Source organism: Hylobates moloch, unplaced genomic scaffold (assembly GCF_009828535.3).
Source record: "Hylobates moloch isolate HMO894 unplaced genomic scaffold, HMol_V3 SCAFFOLD_2, whole genome shotgun sequence".
Classification (NCBI taxonomy): domain Eukaryota; kingdom Metazoa; phylum Chordata; class Mammalia; order Primates; family Hylobatidae; genus Hylobates; species Hylobates moloch.
This window is the reverse complement of record NW_026652277.1, coordinates 170927116-170944212: the sequence shown is the minus strand read 5'-3', so window position 1 is coordinate 170944212 and position 17097 is coordinate 170927116. Positions and strand designations below refer to the sequence as shown.

General features: G+C 38.3%; 1 protein-coding gene across 3 annotated transcripts in view; it reads right to left on the bottom strand.

Moving 5' to 3' along the window:
- PACRG (parkin coregulated) overlaps window positions 1-17097 on the bottom strand; it is a 580605-nt gene that overhangs the window by 249171 nt on the left and 314337 nt on the right. For all 3 annotated transcript variants that reach the window (XM_058435659.1, XM_058435660.1, XM_032162072.2), the window contains exon 3: window positions 2846-3017. In XM_058435659.1, coding sequence (XP_058291642.1) covers window positions 2846-3017 — 172 coding nt within the window. The remainder of the gene's footprint in view (window positions 1-2845; window positions 3018-17097) is intronic.

Sequence of the window (17097 nt, the reverse complement as noted above, 5' to 3'; positions counted from 1 at the left end):
ATAACTCAAGATGGAAATCAGAAAAGTAGGAGGGAAAAGGGAGCAGCAGTAGTTGTGCCAGAAAACAACATCAGTGAATATCCCATCGTGTGGGATATTCCAGAACTTGGGGGCTTGAACCAAGCAGCAGTAGGAGAAAGAACGGTGGATTCTTGTTTGTTATCATATTAGAAACCCCAGTGCCACTAAATGTCTCAATTTCTCATTCCAGTATTATCGGCCTTCTAATTTGTTGAAATCAACCCAGGTTCCAGAAATACAAGGGCAGCTAATCCTAGCTCACTGCCTCACAGTGAGTTTATACATTTTGCTTTGTTTTCATAGATATTAGTTAGAATATACATATAAAAAAAAACACAACTTCTAGTCTGCTTGCTGGTAATGGTGAGGTTAATTTTTGCCCCTGGATAGAGTCTAAATTATACTGGGTATGGTGTGAAAATAAAATACACAGAGATGTTATACATTATGTCAATTATGTACATCAGCTCTTTCTAGATCCAGTTAGCCTCCTTCCAGAATTCCTCCTGAAAGATTTTCTTTATGCACATAATATTTTTTACACTGTGCTGGAACTGTGCATGACCTTACATAAGTAATCAGCATTTCTTCCTGAGAAAAGTCTGGCTTTTAGTGACATAAACAGATTGAGAAGGAAGGAGCAGTTAGACTCAGCATCAGTATCGAATAGCAGAAGCGCTGAAAGCCACGCAATGGCATCAACCAAGATAAATTGTCATTGCTTCCAGAACCCTAAATCATCAAATTCATATCTAGTTAATTTTCTCTGACAAATCACGTCTACTGAGTTCTTGATAACATTTTCACTCATCAGCAGATGACCTCTAGCATGTGTGTACTGTAAATTTAGTCACGTCACTCCTCTCTTAACTCATTTATGTATTTTCAAAATACAGATCAAACAAAATTGAAAATCACTTCACCTTGGCCTGCAAAACTCCAGTGTGGTATGCTTTAATTGCAGACAGCATAATCAAAATATTACTTAGCAATTCCTTTTCTACCTGTCAGTGTCTTCCAGTGGGCTCTGAGGGAGAGACCCCTGAGAAGGCAGTGATCCCAACATGAAGCATTGATTTTTTAAAAAAAAGAATATATGTCCGAATATTGCTGCTATTCTGCCAGAGGAAAAGAACAGAGAGTTCCTGCAGAGAACATTCTGGGCCTTTCTTGTTTATCAGAGAAAGCTACATATCATCCTTTAGAAATGTAGCAGTTCAAGTAGAATTTAATGTATTCAAAAATGTGACCCATCTGAGAGAAGAAATTACTTTTGGAAAAGTTTTAATGCGGCTCAGGATGCTACACCCTCCCTGACAGCCTTTAAAGAGCCTGCCTTCCTGCAGCTGTGGATTAGGGAAGCTAGCTGCTCTTTAATAAGCCCCTTTACAGGGTCTCTTTTCTCTCTGTGTTACTTTCACATCAGGTAGCACCGTCCTTTGGTTTGGTTTCACTCTGTCTGTCTTGGTGGAAATGTGGTGTGGCCAGTTACAGATCTCTATGGAGACCTCAAAGATCTAAGGGAGAGTTTCAGAGTTGATTTGAGGCAAGCACTAAGAGCAGAACTGTGGAAATCTAGCATTTTGATCATGATACATTCGAATGAATGGAAGGTGACCATGGATAAGATTAAATAATCCAGACTCTGGGAGATGACCCTATGTTGAGCTAGTTTGCTCTTGTCCTGATGAAACCTCATGGCAAGAGCTCACCTGAGCTGGTGAGGTGGGGGTTCCCCAACCTAGAGGACTAGCTAAGCATCCTGTCAATCATTTTGGGAAGCTGCCATCCTGGAGTAGAAGATGAGGCGGAACTTGGAGCGGGGGGAGCAGGGGCCTCCTCACCCCTCGAAGCCATGGGCAGTTGGGCCTGGATCCAGGGGGTGAAAGTGCCTGCAGCAGCTCTGGCTGAGAAAAAGGTAGGGTCTCCCTCATCTGCAGAATGAGTGTTCAGAGGAGGCACTGATCGTCTGCTTTTAATTAGTAGTAGCAGTAGCAGCAGTAGCAATGCAGGACAGGTGGGCAATTCTGGGGTTGGGGAGGGGGTGTGCTGGGGAGGGTGAGAGGGGCCAGGCCTGCCACCTTGACTTGAGGAGAGGCCCTCCTCTTCCTGGGCCTGTACCAGTGGATGCCAGGCATGCCCATCAGGGTGGCTCTGCTGGCAGCAAGGTAAGAATGGACAGTGTTCTGGAGCCCAGGAAGGCTGTCTCGTGGGACAACCTCAGGTGCTTTAGACAACTAGTCCAAGGGGCTGTGCAACGATGTCAGTAAGGTGCATGCAGAAAGGAAGGACAATCTCATTTCACAGACAGACAAAGCCAATCACAGGGCTACTGCAGAGTCACCCAGCTTACGTATTGTAGATTAAAAGTTTCAGGTATTTAAAAACATTCTTCTTTTCACCTATGCAGCTCGGCTTCCCTTCCTTAAAATTATGAATCCTACTACCTCAAATATACTCAACATAACTGTGTTTATAATTTAAAAATTAAAGATGCCACTTACAAAAAAAGAATTGGAAGTTAGCTGCAGCAGGTAAAGACCTCTGGATGCATAAATTAATGTTAATGCTTATGTCATTACTATTTTAAATTAGCACAAACCCCATGGAATTTGGTTTATTTATGTGGCTAAGTCATAGTGAAATATTGATGATGGGATATATTTTTGGAGATTTGGGTTGTCTGGCCTCCTAAGTCAATTTATGAAAATTATTGCAAAACCTGAGGATCACCTCAGTCTGTTAGGTTTTATTGCTTAATTAGCAAGTTGTCAAAAAGCAACACTATATAAACTGAGTGATGCTTTTTCACCTGTTCACTTACTTTTTATCGGGATAATGAGCTGTGGAAGGACAGGTAGGATCTTGTTCCCACCGTGTTCCAGCATGTCGTGGATTCCTTGCCGAGCAAAAAACTCATAGGGAAATGTCATTTCACAAAGCCCATCAAAAAACAGAGGCAGATAATGATGGTAATCCAGCTTCTCAATTTCTACCTGAAAGTAAAGAGAGAAGAAACGCCATGTGAAAACAGCATTCGGGCAGAGCACGGCAGACGAGCTATGCAGCTGTCACCCACTCTGGAGGGGCACGCTCTTTAGAACTTCAGGAAGACTTTCTTAACCCATCCACCTAACAACCTGAAGTATGTCATCATGTCCTGAATCAATTAGCAATGTGGTTAAAGTCATGGACCTTTAGATCTCAACAGTCAAATCTCCCATCCATGTATAATGCACATTGAGAGCATATTAATAATTTGCTGCCTTTTTGTTAATTTGTTACCATTTGGCTGAAGTATGATATTGAATAGGATTCAAGAAGCCTCTAGAATGTTTGCTGAAAAGATCTATGTAAAAATAAAATGAAAGAAAGAAAAACAGCTGAAAAAGATTGGTGCCCAAGGTTCTAAGAAGAAAGCTACAGAAGTGCACGTTCATACATTCCTGGGAGGCATATGCCTTCTTTGGGGCCAACAGGAGAGAGAGAGGTCAAGCCTGATTCCTGGCTTGTTCACTGGAGCCTGGATGACAAGTAGAACATTCAGGCCATCAAGAAGAAATGGAGAGGACAAAGAATGGGCTGAACCTGGGACCACTGACACTTCAAAGTCAAAACATCCCAACCTCCCTTCGCCTGCTTCTTCTGGGAGCAGAGACAAATCTCTTTCCCACATCTCTATCCATCATCACCCTCAGTGTCCCTCCATGTCCCCCTGTCCAGACCTTGGCAGTAGCATCCAGCAGCACCAGGGAATGGGAACTAAAACTCTGGGGTTGAGAAAAGAGATTGTGAGTTGGGAATCATCTACCTGTAGAAGATTTGGTCTTGCTCGAGCCCTCCACTGTCCAGGGTACTTGTGGCCTGAGCTACTGCCAGCAAGGCGGCAGAGCTGAAGGTGAGAGTGTAGATGGAAAGGAGCCCAGAGACTCAGACTGCAGGTATAATACATCTACACAGAGCAAGGGATGGGGCCTTCCCAGCAAGAGGTGTGAATTTCCTTGGTTTTCAAATCCTTATGAATGCACCCAGCTTCTAGTTAGCACCTTCTAATCAAGTGAGGAGCCCATCAAGACCTTTGAGAAACTCCCTTTTACATTAGTAGGAGATTAACAAATTTTTTATTGATAAATTACATATATATATTCCCTATGTAGACAAATTATACATATATTTATTCCCTATATATATTCCATACATTATATATATATATATATTTTAATATATATTTATGGGATAAAAAGTGATATTCTGATTTTGTAACCAAAAATTGTAATACCACTGAGCAGGAGATTTTTGTACCTTCCAGCTCTCTCTCAGCACTCTGGAGTTTCACGCCACATGCCTGCTTACCCCTGGATGTGAGTAACTGGTAACAAACCCATCATCTTCCTGAGTGTTTACTGTGGGTAGGGGTGAATCAAATTTCCTACAGTTCCCCAAGCAGGAGGCTTGTCTACAGTCTGCTCACAGACTTCCCATTTACAATGCATATTCAGGTAGGAGCTGGGGATGTAGAGGGAGTCCAGCCAATCAAGGAAGAAAGCAGGTAAGAGGCGACTTCCAGATCCTCTGTTGGAACTGGAGCATAGAAAACAAATTCCTAATGTAGGTTTATACAGGCATCAGTTTTACTTTATTTTCCTTTTATATTTATAAAATTTATGTTATTCAGCATACGTTTATGGAATATATATTTTCTCAGAGATTTATGTGCATTTGGAAATATTTTAAAACATTATTTTGTACAATTTGAAATAATTATTTTTTCTTAGGTTCTAAAGGTCCAATGTTTTTATGGATAATTTTACATTGTATACTAATTTCATAATACAAATGTCATCTATACTATATTTTTAAAACATTTTTGGTATGTTTTGCTAATTCTTTTAGCTTATTGTCACACTTTTACAAGTGTTTCTTGTAAGTACAAAATTAAATTTTGTATTTTACTATGGCCTAAGATGTTGTATTTTAATATATTAAGTCATTTACATTTATGGTCTCATTTAACTTCTGTCATCTTATTTTTTGGTCTCCAGTTGTTGTTTTTTATTTACTTTTTTCTTTGTATTTTGTAGTTTTGTTATGTACACTATGTTCTATTTACTTTTTTGTAATGACTTTAGAGCTAAGACATCCTATTCAAACATTTTATTGCAGCTATCTTAAACATTTCCAAACTTAAATTTATCTTAGTGAGAGATAAATAAAGTTAAAAGTTTTCTACTAAGACTGTTGACATGTCTATTTTTCCTTGGAATTCTATTTTTTCTTTATCTGTTTTGGGGCAACAATACTAATATCAACAACAGCAACAATAATAACACCAATGTTTGTGATGCCAGACACTGTTGTGAACACTGTGCTAGTTCATTTGATCCTCAAACAACTGGAAGAAGTAGGCATTATTAATATCCTAATTTTCAATATGAGGAAACTGAAACAGAGAGAGATTTAATAACTTGCCTAAGGTCTGCAGCTAGTCAGTGCTGGAGTTAGGTTTCAAGCCCAAGCAGTCTGGCTATATGACATGGCACTGCCTCTCAGGCTTTGTTGTTTGGCACATTGAGGTTCAGTATTATTATAACTTCCTGGTGAATTGTTCAATTTACCCTTATGTCCTTATCCTCTTTATCATTATCGATGCAGTTTGTCTGAGTCTAATATAATATTATTATTGCTATAACTGGTTTATTTATCATATCTTTTCTATCCTTTTGCTTTCTTCCTTCCTCTGACAATAGATTTTAAGTGTCTCTCTGAAGCAACTTACAGATTTGTTTTTCCCACTTTTCTTTTATAATGGGCCTTCAAACAACAAATACTGAGTTCTTGCATAATTCCTATTCTCAAAATTTTGAAAAACAAAAGTTATGAGAAAAGAGAAAAAAGAAAGAGCAAATGAAAGACAAAACTCAAATGAAAGATTGAGCAAGTGAGATTGAGAAAGAAAAAATATTATCTCTACAACTTCATATCCTCCAATATCACTGACCACACCAGTTCTTTCCTACAAAAAGTTATCTTCTCTTTAGTTCCTTTTTTTTTAACTTTTTTTTTTTTTTTTTTTTTTTTGAGATGGAGTTTTGCTCTTGTCACCCAGGCTGGAGTGCAGTGGTGCAATCTTGGCTCACTGCAACCTCTGCCTCTCGGGTTCAAGCGATTCTCCTGCCTCAGCCTCCCGAGTAGCTGGGATTATAGGCATGCGCCACCACACCCAGTTAATTTCATGTTTTTCTAAGTAGAGTTTTTTTTTATTAGAGATCACCTGGCCTTAGGTGATCCACCCACCTCGGCCTCCCAAAGTGATGGGATTACAGGCATGAGGCACCACGGCCACCCTTCATTAGTTCTTTTTATGACCTGTTTGTACATTATTTGCAAATATCTGTTGTCTTTGCAAATATCTGTTGTCATTGCAAATATGTTGCCTTACTATTAGAGCAACAGGTGGGGATCCACCACCTCGTCTCACTGCCACCAGAGACACAAATATGGCTTTTGTTTGACTGACTCTGGAACTGTGTGAGGAGCTGCTGGATTCTACAGTGACCAATAGGCAGCTCTCACCTGATGGACAAAGAGCTGCAGGGCTTGTGGATGGCAGTTCCAAGGTGAATGTACATAATCCTGCTTGGAAGGCTGCCACTCTGATTGATGAAGAGTCAAGAAAATTATTTTTCTTTTGAACTGTTTATAGCTTAGAGGTTGGGTAAAGTATAATTTTGTGAACAAAATTTACCCTTCTCTCTACCTGAGTTACCCTAAATTTGGAAACCATTTATGAGTATTTTTAACTGATAGCAATATATTTATTTGCATAAGTTCAGTAAGAATCTGTTTTCTTTTCTAACAGGGCATAATTGGAGAAACTGGTTATTTTACCAAGGCATTGACTGGAATGGCATATTTTCAGAATTGACCAGACTGAGGAATGGAGGTTGACTTTATATAGTGTTTCTAGGAAAGACTGGCCTAGTACCTTGTCTAAATGGTTCTCTTACAAGGTTTCTGACCTGTGCTAAGTGAAGAATGTCAGTTACTCACAGGCCTGGGAACCTTAAGATATTTTGGGACCTCAAGAAGAGAGGAATTTGTATAGGTATTACAAGCACAGTCTAATGGTGAATCCTTGGCTTGGCTCCTAGCCTTGAGGCTTTTAAAAAGCAGAATCCACAATTTCTCATAAAAGTTCCAGCAAAGACAACTTAAAAAGAGCCTACCAGTCTGGACAACATATTGAGACCCTGTCTCTACGAAAAATAAAAAATTAGCCAGAGTGGTGGCACACACCTGTGGTCCCAGCTACTTGGGAGGCTGAGATGGGAGGACTGCTTGAGCTCAGGAGGTCCAGGCTGCAGTGAGCCAAGATTGTGTAACTGCACTCTAGCCTGGGTGACAGAGTGAGATTCTGTCTGGAAAAAAAATTAATAAGCAGATCAGGCTGATCACTATTCTTGCCACATTTTATGCAAATAACCAGGCCAAGTATAATGAGACCAAAATTTATTTTGAAAATAAATTGGCCCTGTTATGATTTATCCTTGGCAGAAACAGGGAAACTAGAGACAAAAAATTTGGATACTAGCCCTCACCATTGTTTCTGAGTTTTTATTATTTACCTACAATTTGGGCTAAATCCTGAATTATTTGCTGTCTGCAAGTCTAAAGAGGAACCAGTTTTAATTTTCTTCATGATACTTGTAGTTGGCTCTTTAATGGAATAGGTACTTTTTTGTTGTTCTGGGATACAAATTCTCTTTTGACTGTAATCCTTGAATGCAAATTATTAATGTTATATATCTCGTGCTGTTTTACTCCTGAGAAAACAAAGGTCATGGTATTCTGAAGACTAGAGGTGCTTCAAAAGCCTGTGAACCTCCCTCATTTGGAATCCCACTGGGCCTGATCTATTTTCCATTGCCAAAGCACTGCTGCTAAAGTTTGACAATATCAAGCACTCTCTCTAAGGCTCAGGGATGATCATGGAAGAGGAGAGCATGAGAGATTGTAAGAGCCGCATTAGAGGGGTGGAGCGTGGAAGCCAAAGCAACTCCATCCTGGGTGCTAATCTGCCATGTTGGCTTCTGATTAACCTCAGTTCTGGGAATGCCTCTGAGATTTTCAGTTTATCTATTCCTCCTCGTGTAAGAGCACCAACTTACCAAAAATCCCACCATGAGGGCAAATTCCTGACCATTCCTTCTGAAGTGTGTGTACCCCTCCCCGACAGCACATAAGTCCTCTGTCCAGGGGGTAATGGTTCAGGATCCACCATCTCATCTCATCACTGCCAGGGATACAGACATGGCTTCTGTTTATAAGTCCCTATTAAAAGTTTCTTTCCTAAGCAACTAGATTTGCATGTCTCTTTCTTTAGTTTCTCAGCTTCCTCCAGCTTAGGGGTAGGTTGACACAGACGTGCCCACAATGAAACAATGGCTGAATAATGTTCTATTGAATGCACTTAACACATTTTGTTTCTCCATTAATTCGTTGATGGACATTTGGGTTGCTTCTGCCGTTTGGTTATTGTGAATAATGCTGCCATGAATATTACTGGACAAGTTTTTGTTTGAACACCTGGTTTCAATTCCTTTGAATATATACCTAGGAGTTCAAATGCTGTGTTGTATGGGAGTTGCACATTTAGTTTTAGAAGAAATTGCCAAACTGCTTTCCAGAGTAGCTGTACCATTTTATATTCCCATCAGCCATGTATGAGGGCTCCAATCACTCCACATTCTTGTCAACACTTGTTATTTTCTGTAGTTTTGATTGTGGCCATGCTAATGTGTGTGAAATGGTATTTCTTGTGGTTTAGATTTTCATTTTCCTAACAAGCAGGATGTGGAGCATCTGATACATGACACAACATGAATGAACCTTGATAACATTTTCCTAAGCGAAGGAGGCCAGTCACAAAAGACCACATACTGTATGATTCCATTTCTATGAAATGTTCGGAATAGACAAATCCAAGAGACAGAAAGTGGCTGCTTAAGAGCTGGGGGAAAGGATACCGGGAAGTGGCTGCTTATTGGGCTTGGGGTTTCCATGTGGGGTGATGAAAAAGTTCTGGAACTAGATGGTGGTCATGGTCACACATTATGAGTGTACTTAATGCCACTGAAGTGTACACTTAAAATGGTAAAAATGGTAAGTTTTATGTGTATTTTACAATGATAAAAATGCCAAAGAAAAAATAAAACAATAAAAAACAAACAAAAACAAATTAATAGAATAACAATTTGCCATTATATTTTCAGACACAAACTTTTTTTAACATGGTAGATACAGTTCTACTTGCTACAGGATGATTTCTTGTATGTAAATTCCTTTTACATATCTTCCAGGGTTCCTTTTTATTATAATAATTTTGTTTTCAGTTGATGAATTTGGCCTAGGCTTTGGTAATCCCTCTTATATTATGTTTATCATCAGGCGCTTGTTTGCATGTGTGTGTGCATGTGTGTATATATGTGAGTGCATGTGTGTATATGTGTGCATGTGTGCGTGTGTGTGTGCATGTGTGTGCACGCCTGGATATGTGTGCATGTGTGTGTCTTAATAATATATCTGACTTCTCTTTAAGTACTTTTTCTGAAAAGCCACTGCTCCATTTCCACACTATCCCCAGTTCCTGCTCCATTTCCACACTGTCCTCAGTCCCCGCTCCATTTCCACACTGTCCCCAGTCCCTGCTCCATTTCCACATTATTCTTCATAGTAAAGTTTTTCAAGAGAATTCTTTATCATCACTGTCCTTGCTTCCTCATTCCCGTTCCCTCTTTAACCCACTCCCCCACCATTTCACTGAAGTTGCTTTTATCAAAGTCACCAGTGACTTTCTTTGTGTCTAATCCTTGAATCCCCTTTCTGTTCTCCTCAGCACAGCACAATTGACCTGGTGAAGCTGTACCCCCAACACTGGGAGGTCACCCTAATTCCCTCCCTCCAATCCCTGGCCTGGCCTGACCTCACTGGTTCTGAGACAGCCAGGTGGGAGGCGGTCCTCGGAGAAGCCCCACCCTCTCCATCTGGCCTGCCCACTGGGAGGAGCCACACAAGTTCACACCATTTGCCTCAGGGAGTAGCCTGGCCCCTCCTCTTCCTGTGTGGAAACTGAGATGCGAATGGCCGGTGGGAAGTGCCTGACTGGCTTGTGAATGGCCGGTGGGAAGGGCCCTAGCAGGGACTCTGGCTTAGCGGGAGTCCCTGTTTCCCCCTTTTCTTCCTTTTTCAGCCAACAAAACCCTGTCTTACTCATTCAAATTCAAATTGTCTGTGAGCATGAATTTTCGTGGCCATGGGACAAAAACCCCTGTCTTCAGCCGAACTAAGGAAAAGTCCCGCAGCAGTTCCTCCTTCGGGACTCTTCAAATGCACTGTCTTAGCCCAGGCTGCTGTAACAAAATACCATGGACAAGGTGGCTTGAAAAACAGACGTATTTTCCCACAGTTCTGGAGGCTGGAAGCTGGAGATCAGGGTGTCAGCATAGTCGAGTTCTGTGGAGGGAGAGATCGCTTCCTGGCTTGCAGACAGTCACCTTCTCAAAATGTCCTCACAGGGCCTTTCCTCTGTGTGCATGTGGAGAGATCGCTGGTCTGTCTTTCTCTTCTTATAAAGACAATAGTCCTGTTGGGTTAAGGCCCCACCATTATGATCTCACTTACTGTTTATTATCTCCATACAGGCCCCATCTCCAAATACGGTCACATTGGGATTTGCCCTTCAACATAATGAATTAGAGGGGAGCGGTGGGGCACGATTCGGTCCACTGCACACCGTTCTCCTCTCCAGACCTCTCACTGGCAAGTCCTTTCATCTCAATTTCAGTTCTGTGAGGCCATCCTACTATTGTCTATCACCCTGTTTGATTTTTTTGTAGCCTCATCATTTATTCATTACAGTTTCTTAAGTTCTTTTTTTTTAGGGAGCTTGTCATTGCCTAGAAGAGTGCTGGGCACACAATAGGTAGGCATTCAGTAGGCATGCATTGAATTTTAATTCTGACCTTTTGAATCTGCCCTGTGTTAACTTCCTTGAGAGGGCTGCCCTGCTAAGGAACAATGACCAGATGATGAGTGGCTGTGCCTAGGCTAGAGGGAGGGCAGCTGCACCGGGGGTCGGCTGTTTAACACTGACTCTGTAGGTGAAGGAGTATGTAAGTTTCTATAAATTTATGTATTCTCCAACTTTATTCTGTAAATAAAATACCATTTTTCTCTTATTAGCATTGCAGTGATTATTTACATTTCAGGAATTTTTTGACTATTGTAATAGACAAGATGGGCTTCTGGATGCTTGTATTTTCCCTCATTTCACTAGAAATCATTTAGGGTTTAATTGGCTATTCTGAGTTTTTTGTAGTTTTAAAATTGATATCTAATAGTTCTACATTTAAAAAATTACCTTTACTTTTAAAACTTTGGCAACAGTTCTGTTTTTTTCAATATCATCAAATGCAAACATATTAAAATCTGTCCATATAAATAACAATAAGAGGTCCTTATTTAAAAAAAAGATACTGAGAATAATTTAAGATTAAAGCTGAAATTTGAAGAAGAGATAAATGAGGAAATCCCTTATCTATATGTATGTGTGTGTTTGTCACACTGTGACTGCTATTCCTGAGAGTTCTCAGTTGCTGGCTCCTTTTGTTAATTTAGATTCACAAATAGTCATTTTTAAGGTTTATGTGACAACAAACCTTATTTCAGTTAAGGTATTTCAGTAAATTTTTCATTCTTAGGATAACTAGCTAGTTTACCATAAAATAGTAGTTTTCAAATTTGGGAATCTTTCTTTAAAGTTTAAGAAATCCAGAATTAAAAGAAAATTGCTTGCAAAGGGACACAGAACAAGGAATGTTTTAGACATATCAGTTAAAATTATACATTAATACCCGGATTAATGACTACATTGATATTAGCTCCAGAAACGTGAAGCGTTTTTACTCATAAAATATATCTTTAAAATTCATGTTTTATACCTTTTTAAAGATCACATAGTACCTACTATGTGACCTTTAAATCTTACATGACCTTTGGTCAGCAGCAATAAAATTCTAACTTGACCTAGCCTGTCAAATATTTATCCCCATAACAAATGTGTAAGGTAGTAATACTATACTGAAACATCAGAAACACAGTGAGGTTGTATTAGTCCGTTTTCACACTACTATAAAGAAACATCTGAGGCTGGGTAATTTATAAATGAAAGAGGTTTAATTGACTCACACTTCTGCATGGCTGGGGAGGCCTCAGGAATCTTATAATCATGGTGGAAGGCCAAGGAGAATTCACTCACTATCAGAAGGGCAGTATGGGGGAAACCACCCCCATGATCCAATCACCTCCCACCAGGTTCCTCCCTCGACAGGTGGAGTTTACAATTCGAGATGAGATTTGGGTGGGGGCACAAAGCCAAACCATATCAGAGGTTAATGACTTTCATGAAAAAAACTCAAATCAGAGACTTACTCTTATGCTTTCCATATCCTTGCTTCTATTGGCAATTAAAATTTCATTGAAAATAGCTGTTCTTATGACTGCTGTTATAATTACCAAAAATCTTGCTCAGAAACACAAATTAATCTGAAAAAGTATAATTATCTATTAATATATTATGACCTCCTTTGGACTTATTGTGACGTTTCTAAAATAAAGACTTAACAGTGTTTCTCAACCCTTGAGGCAGCTATTGAGTTATTGCAACAGGTCTTACAAATTAGATAGGCATTAATCACTGTCTACAGAAAATATATATAATATATTTTACAAGTAGATGTACTATTATTTTTCAAATATATGTGAATGCAGTTGTGATAAATAACTAAAAATAATTTCTCATCTTATATTTTTCAATGATACTGAATATACAACTAAAATATAGCACATGAGATTTTTAATGCTAAAATTAAGACTTTTTAACATGTAAAAATGCTCTTAAGGGCAGAAATGAAGTAAATTTCAGGCAAGATGGCAGACAAGACTGAAATGGATCTATCAACTGCTACAGACTTAGAAAACAAAATATGTCCACTGCGAAGCTGAGCTCAGGAAATCCTCAGATGCTAGAGATAAAGACAAAATCCAGTTGCAGAAGTGAGTTCCAGGTGATGCCAGGAGACCCCAGGAAGTATCAGATTAGGTCACAAAACTGGGAAGAAGGTTTTAATGTCTTCAGAAAAACAGAGCATTTGGTGAGAGAAGGGAACTAATCCGAGACTTCCGCATACAACCAGGACACTTGAAGGGCTGCCTTACCTGTGAAAAAGAAACTGGAAAAATCTCTTCAAATCTGTTTGTGGAAACAGAAAGAGAGCCTGGTGTTTGACAAAGCTCTCGGTGGGACAAACCTCCTCTGAGAAATGCAAATATAGGAAATGAAAAGCCCAGAAATTAAGGGAAAACATTAGTCTCAGATGATGAAATGGAAACCCTTGGGGCCGGAGCAAAAGCAAATGCAAAAACATGAACACTTGCATAATCTCGTACATGGGACTCACGGAAAACGCAACCCCTAATATAGATGAGCTCACAATGAAAAATTGTCCACCACTGTGGCAATGCAGTCACCAAAAGGAAGACTCAACAGACCAATGAGCATAGACATGAGCTTTGGAGGTAACAAATGGAAACAGAAGAATAAAATCTCAAGATAAATAATTTAAAAATACTTAACATGGAAAAATATTTCACTTAAAAAATATAACTTTTAGAAAAAATATAGTATCATGAACTTCAAAATTCAGTAGCTAGGTTGAACAATAAATTCACCACAAATGAAAAGAGAATTAGAGATCTGGATCATGGAGCTGGAAGATGAATGCAGAGGCAGCACAGGGAGGTAAAGCAATGGAAAAGATCGCAGGGAGTCCCAAGACCTGGGATGCTCCCTTGAGTGACTCACAGGAGCTCCACAGGAAAGATAGATCATGGGGAAAGGCAATATTTGAAGCAATAATGACTGGGAATTTTTCATAATTAAGAAAGATGTAAATATTTAGAGGGAAAATGCAGATCTAGACACTTTCCAGAAACACTATGAAACTCCAAAGTCAAGGAAAAGATTAAAAGCAACTAGAAACAAAAGACAGTTTACAATAAAAGATCCAAATTAGATGGAAATTACGTTTCTCATTAATAAAATAGAGGTCAGAGAAAAGGGTAAAAAATGTTCAACATGCTCAAAGAACAAAAATTATTCATCTACAATACAACTTAGTAAAATAATCATTCAAAAATAAAGACAAATCAAATGTATTTGATTAAGACTGAAGGGTTTTTTTTTAACCACTGGATCATCAACTTTACCAAAGGATAAAACTTATTAAAAAGTAAGTTGAACACAGGACAAAAAGATGAGATGAAAGAGCTAATAGTAGATAAATTGTTGAATGAATTAAGACTAAATAAGCAGTGACTATTACGAGTTTTTTTAAATCATCAGTATGGCAGGTTTACAAAGCGGGGATAAGATACTAGAAAGGAATAGCAAGGAAGATGAGAGGAAGGTAATCTGGGTCAAAGGTAATATCTCTGCCTTGAAAGAGATGAGGATAAGGTTATTGATATCCTTTAGACTTATCAAATAATTAAGCATATTAAAGTTTAAGAATACCTATTCTGAAAAATAAAATGAACTTCCAAGAGAATAGAAAAGAGGGAATGAAAAAAACTGTATCAGCTTTATCTTGAAGGCTGGTTAAACATCCTCCTGTTCCCAGGAAAAAATGTGGAGAGAAAAACTTACATAGAATGGATCCAAATATTTAAGTAATAATAAAAAGTGTTTGTGAATTAAATTCTCTTATTATAAGAGATTATCATAAAAGGGAAAATGTCCTTCAGTTCTGAATTAGTTTATAAGGTGAATACACCAAATACAATGACAATGAAAGGTGGAAAATAAAGGTGAAGTTAAAAAAAAAAGTATCTTGTAGGATTAATTCCTGGAAGAGGAACTGTTTTATCAATGGGTATACACATGGGTCATTTTGATACATATTGCCAAGTGGTGCTTCACAGAGATGGTACCAAATTACATTTCTATAAAAAATAAATGACTACCTGTTTTTCTAATGTCTATCCAAAGAAAATGCTATCAAAGTTTGATTTTTAACAATATTATAGCTAAAAATGGTATTTCAGGGTTGTTTTATTTCTCTTACTATGAGAATAATTACCTTTTAAAGATATTTTTGGAAGTCATTTGTATATCCTTTTCCAAGAATTGTATTTTCATATCTTTTGCCATTTTTTCTCTACTGAGGCATTGGCCTATTTCAAGAGTTCTTTTATATTAGGGAAATTACTCTTGAGTGTGACAGGAGTTTCAATTCTTTCTTTTGCCATGACAATTTTAAAATGTTTTTGAATTTATTAATGTTTCATAGATGCTGATTTTTCAGTCATCATTAGAAATATTTCCCCCATTTTGTAGCATAAAGAATAGAAACAATCAGAAAAGAACATTCATAATGGTTTATTCTCATACTTTTATGATTTATTTTCTTTACATTTAAATCATTAGTCTATTTGTAACTTTTCCTGGTGTAAAATGTAAGGTAAGTTTCCAACTGTGGATTTTTTTTAGGTCATATCCACTTGTCCTATTGTATTTATTGACTAGTTCTCCAGTGATTGGAGGTTTCACCTTATTACAAATTTCTATTTCTTGACTTTCTATTCTGTTTCACTGGCCTGTCCTCCTTATTTGTGAACAGTACCATTTTGATCTGATTATCACGACTGTTTAAATGATTTGAATATTTGGTAGGCTGGTCCCTTTACATTACTTTCCTAGGTTTATTATAATTATTACCATAATTTGTTTACTTTTTCATATAAAGTTTAGACATAAATTTTACATGTAAGTTTGACTCAATGGACCTACATAGAACCTTGCATTCAACAATTAGATAAAACACATTCTTTACAAGCATATAAGGACTATTTTAGAAAACTGAATAAGCACTAAGCCACAAAGCAAGTCTTAAGAAATTCCAAAATATCTATATCATATATGTCACATTTTCTGCAGAAAGTTAAATAAAATGACAAATCATTAACTAAAAGATAGCCAAACTTTTAATAACCCCATATATTTGGAAATTTAAGAACACTTTAAAATCACTCAGCGATCAAAGAGAAAACCATTATAGAAAGAACAACACATTAAGAATTGAATCCCAGGCCGGGCATGGTGGCTCAAGCCTGTAATCCTAGCACTTTGGGAGGCCGAGGTGGGCGGATCACGAGGTCAGGAGTTCGAGACCATCCTGGCCAACATAGTGAAACCCTGTCTCTACTAAAAATACAAAAAAAATTAGCCGGGCGTGGTGGCGGGCGCCTGTAGTCCCAGCTACTCGGGAGGCTGAGGCTGGAGAATGGTGTGAACCCAGGAGGCGGAGCTTGCAGTGAGCCGAGATAGTGCCACTGCACTCCAGCCTGGGGGACAGAGCCAGACTCTGTCTCAAAAAAAAAGAATTGAATCCCAATGAAATTACTTAACCTCCAAATAGTAGAAAAGTTCCCCTTTGTACTGACTCTTTTTAAGAATAGAAAAGAGAAAAAGCTACACAGCTGACTGTCTGAGGCCAACATAACCTTGATACGAAAACCACAGAGTTCAATCTCACTGAGGCCAACATAACACTGAAACCATAGAGTTCACTCTCACTGAAATCCAAACAAATAGGCACATTGAATGATGGCCAAATAGGCCATATCACAGAAATGCCAGAATTTTTTAACATCATGTTTACATTTTTAGATTAAAGGAAGACAAATAAGATAATTTTAATAGATGCAGATAAAACTTTCGATAAAATTTCTTCACTAAAAAATAAAAACACTTAGCAGAAACCTGTAGCAGATCCCATACTTCGTGGTGAACTTTAGGATTATTCTCATTTTGGTTAGAAGGGAGATAAGAAGACAGTTATTATTTTTATTCAACCCTACACTGGAGGTTCTAGCTAATGTGGTAAGACAAGAAAAGTACATGCAAAGATTGGAAAGGAAAAAACGAAACTGTTCATATTTGAGGATGATATGGCTGTC